At 38.2% G+C, this 9,119-nt stretch overlaps 2 protein-coding genes across 5 annotated transcripts; one reads left to right on the forward strand and one right to left on the reverse strand.

The window, feature by feature from the left end:
• Positions 651-5,503, forward strand: LOC18601992. Of its 4 annotated transcripts, none has more exons than XR_001927354.1 (3): positions 651-1,350; positions 1,979-2,924; positions 4,987-5,503. XR_001927354.1 is itself a non-coding variant. In XM_018118796.1 (2 exons), exons 1-2 carry the CDS (start codon positions 782-784, stop codon positions 2,835-2,837), a joined length of 1,428 nt encoding a protein of 475 aa, XP_017974285.1. In that variant the 5' UTR covers positions 651-781; the 3' UTR covers positions 2,838-3,208. The 4 variants fall into 4 exon arrangements, 1 of the variants encoding a protein (XP_017974285.1); XR_001927352.1 differs by lacking the exon at positions 4,987-5,503 and adding an exon at positions 3,971-4,286; XR_001927353.1 differs by lacking the exon at positions 4,987-5,503 and adding an exon at positions 3,977-4,286.
• Positions 6,068-9,119, reverse strand: LOC18601993 (receptor protein kinase-like protein ZAR1). The gene is made up of 2 exons (XM_018118883.1): positions 7,224-9,119; positions 6,068-7,058 (listed from the first exon to the last, which is right to left on the reverse strand). The coding sequence occupies exons 1-2, from the start codon at positions 8,695-8,697 to the stop codon at positions 6,406-6,408; spliced, it is 2,127 nt and encodes a 708-aa protein (XP_017974372.1). The 5' UTR covers positions 8,698-9,119; the 3' UTR covers positions 6,068-6,405.

The raw sequence follows: 9,119 nt of genomic DNA on the forward strand, positions 1-9,119 counted from the left end.
GCGGTTGGAATTTTATGTTGAAGAGTGAAACAGAACGAGCCAAAAAAAGTAGTATTAATAACTAAGGAGGTAAGGAACAAGAACAATCTTTTTCAATTGTTCCATTTTAAGTTATTTACATAATTAGTAGTCGAATTTTGAGAAAAATATAAAAATTGGTATTTGAAAAAAACTAAGTACAAATTTTATACGGAACTTTTTTAAATAAATTTTTTTTAATTTTAATTTCTCATAATTTATAAATAAATAATGAGGAAATTTGAAAAAAAAATTAACAAAAAAAAGAACTCCGATACTAATTATGGGACAAAAAAAATAATTACTTTGATCTAATTCCTATGGTAGTAATATTATTTTTTGGAGTCCAAAAGTGGAACTGGTTTTGGTTCCTCCAAGCTTGCATCTAAGGCAAGCACAGCCACAGTAATCTCCATTTCCATTATCATTAATGTAGTTTAATTACTTAATTGACATACAAAATGTAAAGTCTTTCACAATATAAATATTATTATAACTAACTAATGTAATTAAAAGAGGTAACCGCGAATTGATGACATGGGTCACTGTCCCCGTGCATGCTTACACCACTTGTCACTCTCCATGCAACTCTCTCTCTTTCCAAAAATACTTTTCTTTTCTTAAAGGTCGGCCACATCTGTAACAATCGTAGCCAAAAACACAGCCACCCACTCATTTAACATCTTTACTTAACTGAACACCAAAGAAGAACCCCCACCGTCTCAGCCGCCCCAGACCCAAGATCCTCCCTTTGCCCACCGCCATGGATCCACCACCCACCACCACCCCCCCAAAGCTACGACTGATGTGTAGCTACGGCGGCCACATCATCCCACGTCCACAAACTAAATCACTCTACTACTCCGGAGGAGAAAACCGCATAATCACCATCCCCCCCACCACCGCTCCCACCCTTACTCTCTCTTCTCTCACCACCCACCTCTCCACCTTCCTCCACCTCGGCACCCCATTTGTTCTCAAATACCAACTTCCCCATCACGACCTTAACTCCCTCATTTCCATCTCAACGGATGATGATCTCCAAATCATGTTAGAAGAGCGCAGCAGACTCTCTTCCACTGGTACTCCTTCACGTGTCAGATTATTTATTTTTCCAGTTGTCAATAGCGTCAACGCTGAGTTGAGTCATCCGAAAAGGGAGAGTTGGTTTGTTGATGCTTTGAGGAGTGCAAGAGTGGGGTTTGGAGGGGAAATTAGTAGTGAACAAGAGTCTATTGTTTTGGAAACTTCGTCTTCTTTTGGCTCCACTTCTTCTTCGCATTCTTTGTCGAATCTGCCTCCAATTAAACCCTCATCAGATTCAATACCAAGGTACAACTTATTTTTGGGCTTTTTCCATATATGGAAGGAAAGGAATTTTACAGTGTAAATGTGCAACTTTTTGGTTTCTTTGTTTTTGCTTCCTATTTCGCTTCCAGGTACCAAGAGAGCCATATTGCTTGAGTATTTTGGACAAAATAAAACCCAGAAAAGCATATTTTTTAAGTGGATTGTATAGGAAAATTTTGATGGTTTGGAGAGATGTTGGTGATTTGTATAGTTTTTATTTGCCTTGGTTAATGAGGAGAGAACAATATGATAGAAAACTGAAGTTTTTTAGATAGATAATTGGGCGAACAGTTATTCCAAAAGCTTAATCTATTAGGAGATGTCTCGGATGTTATGTTTGAATTCGATTAGAAGGGATGAAAACTTGTGAATCAAACTTCTAACTTCAATTGTTTCTACTTAAAAATGTTGTGGTAGGGAACAATTTTTATTTTAATTAGTTTGTTTTGATAGAACTGAAAGGGCTCTGCTCGTTGCTTTAGATTGACCTGTAAAGTTTAATACCATATCTGTTCAAGTTCAATAATTTCATACTTATTGATTCCTCTGATGCTGTTTTATTTTGCTGTTTTGGTTATTTGATTTTACCATTTTTTCCTTCTTTTTACAGTGATGATCGTGTTGGGAGTGCTGTTTCTAATGTGCGGACTGGAACTTGTCAAGACCAAGTTGCCCCCTTTGCTGCAATGAAGAATAAGGCCTCTTCGAACCCATTTGAACCAGACAATAAAGTTGCTGATCCTTCCTCTGGGATAGAGCTGCATAAACCAATTCAGGCGTCTGGGTCTCCAATAAATCTAGTGGATCTACCGCAGCAACAAACACAATTTGTTCTTGAGGGTACCCATTACATACCACAGAACATGCCTGGAGTACAGCCAGTTACATCATATTACCCAGTTTATCATCCACTGCCACCACAGCAACAGCACCTCCATTACCAGTCAAATCAACCTTACCCACTGTATTACTTGCCAGTTGTGCCAACTCAGTCTTACAGTATACCTATGCAATGTGGGATGGTTCAGGCATCCTCTTCCTCTATTGGCTCTGGTCAGCCCCAAATCCATCCAAACGCTTCATTGATTCCACCTCAACGGGTTATCAAGGAGGTTGCAGCATTACTTCAACCTGTAGCTGACTTAACCTCACAGACATACAAAAATGTTCCAGGGCACCCACTTATTCATTTACCTTATAATGAAACAGAAACAAGGCCTGTTGGTGCTCAAATTCAGCACAGCCCTCAAGCATTTGGTGTTGCTGCTGGTGAAACAGCTAATTGCACTAGCAAACTTGATGATGACCCTGCTCGTGTTCAAATATACAAATCTCAGCCTCCACCACCCATGTTGCCTTCGCAGTACCAAACCATGACCAAAGCCACAACATTACTTTTGTCTGAGGCTTTAGGGCAATTGCATACAGACGATGCAAAGCAACAGATTAGAACATCAGAACCACAATGATCCTACTCTCCAACAGGGAACACAATTTTGGTAGTGGTGTCTTCGTTACTTTTGGGTTGTTCTACCTTGGTCCTGATTTTTGTAGTGGTATGTGTAGCCTGCCTAACATATAAACAGATGATTTGGCCTTTCTTCTTTTTGCTTTGTATGTTTTATTCCTCTTACTGTTTGTTTGTTCATTTACTTGTTTGTTTGTTTTCTTGAATGTTCTTGAGATTATAGTATTTTACAAAATGTATTGTATGGTTGAGTTGTCTCTCTCCTGATCATGTTGTTAGTAAATGAGGGTTTAAACATCCCTTTTCGGAGAAATAGAACCTTGGTTATGTAATCTTACTAACGGAATGGAGATTCTGATCATTGATGGTGAATATTTGCGTGTTTCTTTTCTATAAGTACAAGCATTTACATCTGACACTTAAGAGAAAGCAAGTGAGAAATTTTTGTCTATATGTGGTTAACTATTCAACTAACAGCCATTATTCACGATGTTTGCATGTGGAGTTTACTACAGGTCTACTGTTGGTGGAAATCTTTACCTCTATCTCAGTTTATTGCTAGCTAAAACTGTGATTAGTCGCTCATGAAGGCCATCAATCTCTACATCTGCCATGATTTTGTCAGTTGTTCTTGATTGTGGGTCTACAGCTGTTTGTTCTCATTGTTTTGGCTTACACTCGTCTTGGGTTTGATCTTCTGGTGATGCAGATTTTCTTGCTGTCTGCATTTGCTGCTTTCACCTCTACAACCTCTTCTTATTAAACATTAGTTTATCTTTCTCAGCTTCGTGTCCTTTGGCATTTTAGTGGTTTTGACATAGTCTTGTCAGGACAAAACTTAAATCCTTGAGGCAAAGAAGTATATTTTTTCAAAGTTAAGTAACCAAAGTTGGTTCCATTGTGATTTGATTATTTTAAGTTTGTCGTATAACTTTTCTTCAAATATGCTGTTCTTTTTTCTCTGTCATTTCAGACTGCCCATTTTAGTATTTTTATTTTCATTCCTTTTTTTATTATCTTTGCAGACTTCTCCAGCCTTAATGCTGTTTGAGTATTAAAAGCACTTTAGTTGACCATTTTTTAAGATTTTATTTACTTGAATCATTTCAGCTTATCTTACAGACTATGCTTTAGTTTCAGGCACTAATGCTGCAGATAAAAGGAAACAAAGATTGGCCTTGTTTCTTGGGGATTTGGTTTTCAGGGATTCTCTAATTAATCCATGGTTCATATTGTTAGAATGTCATTGTACTTTTCATGGTCCTATATTAATGTCTTTTGAAAGTTTTGGTACTGCTTGGATGAAGAAAAGAATCCTATCATTTGTTCTAGAAAGAATGTCCTTCTCTCTGCTCTGATGCTACACTATTGTGGACTTTCAAAGTTTATTTTTCCAAGCTATGAAAATTTTGCTCAATTCACAATGTAAAACACAATGTTTCCTTTTTATTTTTGAAAATAAAACATGATGTTCTATCGATTCATGCATTTGTCCTTTTTTTGGCGTTCAAATTTCTCAATTTGGAATTGTAGCCTCTTTCTAAGTACAAAAAATAAATAAATAAACTGAATGTTTATGTTTGTAGCTATAAACATGACATCTTTCGTTGGTAGAATCATTTGCCCCTTCCCAAATCTTCTTAATTTTTCTTTTGGAAAGAAACTCTGGGTGAACTGTGGGAATTTTTTGTCTTATTTTAGCGAAAGGAATTATCCTTGCATGAAAACTTGATTGAGAAGACTAATCAGGGATGAGCTGATTTCTTGCAACTTCTGAATGGGTAATGCGTGATTCAGTGGGAAGAGCAAAGTAATGCTTGCTTAATTAGCCCTTCATAGCTTCTCAGTACAGGATTCACTTTTCATGCTAGCTTGCACCTGGTTCCATGTACATGATAAATGTCACCTAATTTAATGTTTAGTGTTTTATTGTTTTAGAAGTTAAAACTCCTTGGTGGATGTTGTGGTCAGCTTAGTATTTTATTGAACGGCAGTTTCTGGCTCTCTTATCTATTCTTTGTTGAGTTTTATCTTCTCAAACTATTTTGTGGGAAGTATCATTTTTTTTTTTAATTACTGCATCTATGGGTCTAGATTCCAACCCTGGTAATTGACTCTTTTGTTCTGATGTTTTGCATTGTAACCTAAAGAAGCTTCATCAGATTGGAGCTTTTGTACTCAAGATACTATTATGGTCCCTGATCAATCCCAGCAGACATACTGCAGCCACGACTTTAATCAGTTTTATATATGGGAGTTAAAGTCCCAGAAATAAAATGTCTCTTAGTGCTGCTTATGATGCTTTCTTTCACATGATGCAAGCTGGACATTACAAGAGGATAGCTAATATTAATCTTTGTCTATATAGAGCACTCCCAAATTGGCCTTGCTCAAACTCTGATTTTTCATAAACTCTGCTTTTCATAATTCGAAATCAGCATTTGTCTGCTATTTCCTCATGAAAACAGGTTTGATTGACAGTCTTTAGACCTTCAGAGAATGTTTATGTTGCAAGCTTTTCTGTAACTCAAGATACAAGCTCTGGGGATTCTGTCTTGTTTGATTGTAAGAAGTCCTGAAAACTGGTATTACTCTACATGAATCAAGTGCATCTGAATGTTGGTTGTTCGTCGTTGGTCTTTCACAGAAACATGCAGTGTTATGAATGACACAAAAATGTATGGGAGGATTTGGTGATTGACCATTTGGCCTGCTGTTCTTATCGAGGTTCTTGTCTTTGATCTCTGTCCTTAGCCTTTGCAGTTCCGTTCATTGATCAAATTGCAGATTATCCTTCTAAGTATTTGCTGATTTGCAGTCTCTTAACACTCTTTCAAGCTTTGAACTTTTCAAACATAGTCAACATAGACCACTTAGCTTGCTTGACTTTGCATTCCTGTTTTTTTGGGTGAATTTTGCACTCCTGAAATTTGTTCTCTATGATTGTTAGGACTAGTGAAAATGTAGAGTACAAATGTTAATCAAGGTGTCACCATCCAAAGTACAGTACAAACACCCTTTCACTTTTGACAACGTAAAAGATGTTGGAGCTGAAGAGATTACTTGATTTTGTCTGATGTTCTATGTCGAAAAAGCATTCAATAAAGGTAAACGGACATAATGCTGGTAGTGGATATAATAGTTCTTGATGCTAGCCAGTTATTATAGTGGGGCAACAAATGATGTGATCAAATTACATGTCGTTAAAGATAGAGGGAAACATTGACAATATGACAGAAGGAAGAATTCCAACTAATGAAATCTAATTTGCCTCAAATGAATAAACTCAGCTTGGGACATTAAGAAATAAAGATTTTTATTCTGCTACATGCCGTCAAATTCATAGTCAGAGAACTGAAATGAATATTAGCATGTTGAATCGTTTTATGTATACTGAAATTTGCAAGGGAAAAGACTTGTTATCTTGACATCTTCAATGCCAGGCTGCAACATATTCAGCTGCTTCATCCGGAAATGAGTACAAAAACCAATTCAGCTATCACTCTGCTTAGATTTACTTAATGGTTTAGCGGACCAAACGTCTGGTTTTCACCAATCATGAACTCTCCTTAGGAGTACGAGGTCAATTTGTCGAAGCTATAACTCACACACCTCATTGTAGGTCTCCTATCAGGACTCTTGTGAATGCAGGCTAAAGCGAGTTTTAATATAGCAGCTATATTGTCCTCTTCACCCCAATTATGAGTTAAGGAGGGATCTATGATAGAAGAGAGTGGCTTCCTTTCCTCAATGCTGAGTTGAATCCATTGCACCATATCCATCTCCAAAGAACCAACCTGGATGCTTGGTAACTTTCCAGAGATCATCTCCAGTAAAATCACTCCAAATGAGTAAACATCCCACTTCTGTGATGGCTTCGTGTCTTTTGAGGCTTCAGGAGCTTGATAATACGATCCATTCAGAGAAGAATTTATTGGTGTAAGCTCATATGGAGAACCATGCTGCGGTGTCCAGCTTGTCATCTGTTCCACCTGAAATGTTGGTGATTCCTCGGCTATGTTGGCAAGGCGGCCAAGTCCAAAGTCAGAAATATGAGGCTCCATGTCCTCTCCAAGAAGAATATTGCTTGGCTTCAGATTTCCATGGACATACCTTTTCGGACTGAGTTCATGTAAGTAGGCCAAGCCTTTGGCTATTCCTTTCATGATTTTTACACGAACAGACCATGAAAGAGGTTTAAAGGGTATGTATCCAGCTTTTCCTGGTTATATTTAGAAAATTAGAATGATTAGCATGGTAACTCCTAGAAAATGGAAAATATATTTTGCATAGAGGATAAATCTAGACAAATAAAGAATAGTTGTGAACAATTTACAGTACATGAAGAGTAACTTTTGGTTTCCATAGACAGAATTTAGTAATTTACCATGAATTGCTGCAGTAAGATCTCCATTAGTTATATAATCATAGATGAGCAGCTTCTCATCATCGGACCAGCAATAAGCGCAAAGGTTAACGATGTTAGGATGCCTAATTTTTCCGATTGCTTCAACTTCAATTTGAAACTCCTTGAGTCTTTGCCCACTTCCGTCTCCCAGTCTTCTCACTGCCACAGTTTGTCCATTGTCAAGCACCACTTTATAGAGAATCCCGCTTGCACTCTTACCCAGAAGGAAAGCAGATGCTTTAAGCAGTTGATCTAGATCAAAGTTAACCTCTGAGTCCAATGGCACAAAGTTGCATTGCTCCATATTTTCTGATGGAGTGTCGATGTCTTTCTTTGCAAAGCAGAAAATGTCCCTCCCAATCATCAGTTTTTCTTCAAGACGATAACCAGTGACTTTTTGAACTCCTTTGCAGACAGAGGCCTTCTTGTACCGATAAGAGAACAAAAACCCAATGAGGCAGACTCCTACCATCACACCGGCAATAATTTCAATCACCTGATGCCATGAGCTGGAATGACTGTCTTTCCCACTCTTCATGGAACTTCCACCTGAACTCTGAAATGGATTATGAATATTTGATTGATAATCTGCAGTTGGACTGCCCGAGGGACATGAAAGTTTCAAAGGGGATCCGCAAAGCAAAGGATTGCCTACGAAAGCTGTTGGTCCTGCATTTACTAAAGCACCATTCTGCGGTATAGGACCACTAAGATTATTGTAACCGAGATCAATATAAACTTTCTCAGGGAGGCTTCCTAGGCTAGCAGGAATATTACCGGTGAAGAAGTTGTGAGACAAATCAAGAGTACCTTGCAAATTTGATAAGTTGCCAATGTCACTGGGGATTGAACTGCCTAAGCTGTTGTAGGAAAGATTGAGTTTCTGAAGGCTAATCAAACTGTTTCCAAGTCCAACAGGGACAGAGCCAGTGAAATTATTTTCACTGAGAAGAAGCGTCGTTAGGTTCCTGCACTGAACTATAGATGCAGGAATCGAGCCATTGAATGAATTTTGTGACAGATCTAAAGTTTGTAGGTTCTTGAGGTTCCCCACGGGAGGCGGAAGAGCTCCAGACAATGAATTACCTGAAAGGACCAAGCTCTTCAGCCTAGTTGCAGTGAAGAGCTGGATAGGCAAGCTTCCACGAAATGAGTTGTTCTTGAGGTTAACATGACGAATTGCGGGGAGATTTGCAAGCGCAGGAGACAGAAAACCAGCTACTCCCATATTTGGAATGATGAGAGCAGTAACTTTTTCTTTTCTGCATGTAACTCCATGCCACGAGCATGGATTCACATCGGATGAGTTCCAGTTGGTCAGATAATAGCCTTCTGTGCTATTCTCTATGGACTGTTTGAAGGATAGAAGAGCACGACCTTCATCATTTAGAGCACCTAGGTGAGCCGTGTAGTTGCATACAAGGAGAATCAATAAAAGCAACGGCGAAGTCATCTCAGGAAAATGGATGGTTGAGAGATATTTACAGAAGAAAAGTAAGTTCCATGTGCATCGCTTTGTATGCTACTAGGTAGAAGAAGTGTTGTAATCCGGAAAAGGAAACAGAGATTGGGTATATCTTTCCACTACTTCATGTGATGTTAAATACCTCCCTTTTATGAAAGAAGATGAGCTGTGATTTTTTGAAGTGTTGACTGCGGAAGTAGGTCTAGTAATGGTAGCAATCCCACTTTGAGAGTAAAGGATAAGGAAAGCTTTCACTAAGCTTTTCAGGTTTCCAATGGAAAAAAAATGGCGGGGAAAACATCAAGCATATACTTCAATTTTCTCAATCATCAATACCAATATATCAAACTACCGACTGTTTTCTAGTCTGGTCGAGTATTTGGAACCCAAAACTAAACCAGGGGAGATTC

The sequence above is a fragment of the Theobroma cacao genome, chromosome 4 (genome assembly GCF_000208745.1).
Source record: "Theobroma cacao cultivar B97-61/B2 chromosome 4, Criollo_cocoa_genome_V2, whole genome shotgun sequence".
NCBI classification, from domain to species: Eukaryota; Viridiplantae; Streptophyta; class Magnoliopsida; order Malvales; family Malvaceae; genus Theobroma; species Theobroma cacao.

Coding starts and splice junctions, on each gene's coding strand:
- LOC18601992 (XM_018118796.1), top strand. CDS start 782: ATGGATCCACCACCCACCACCACCCCCCCAAAGCTACGACTGATGTGT. Junction 1,351..1,978: donor TCATCAGATTCAATACCAAG/GTACAACTTATT, acceptor TTCTTTTTACAG/TGATGATCGTGTTGGGAGTG.
- LOC18601993 (XM_018118883.1), bottom strand. CDS start 8,697: ATGACTTCGCCGTTGCTTTTATTGATTCTCCTTGTATGCAACTACACG. Junction 7,059..7,223: donor TCTTACTGCAGCAATTCATG/GTAAATTACTAA, acceptor AAATATAACCAG/GAAAAGCTGGATACATACCC.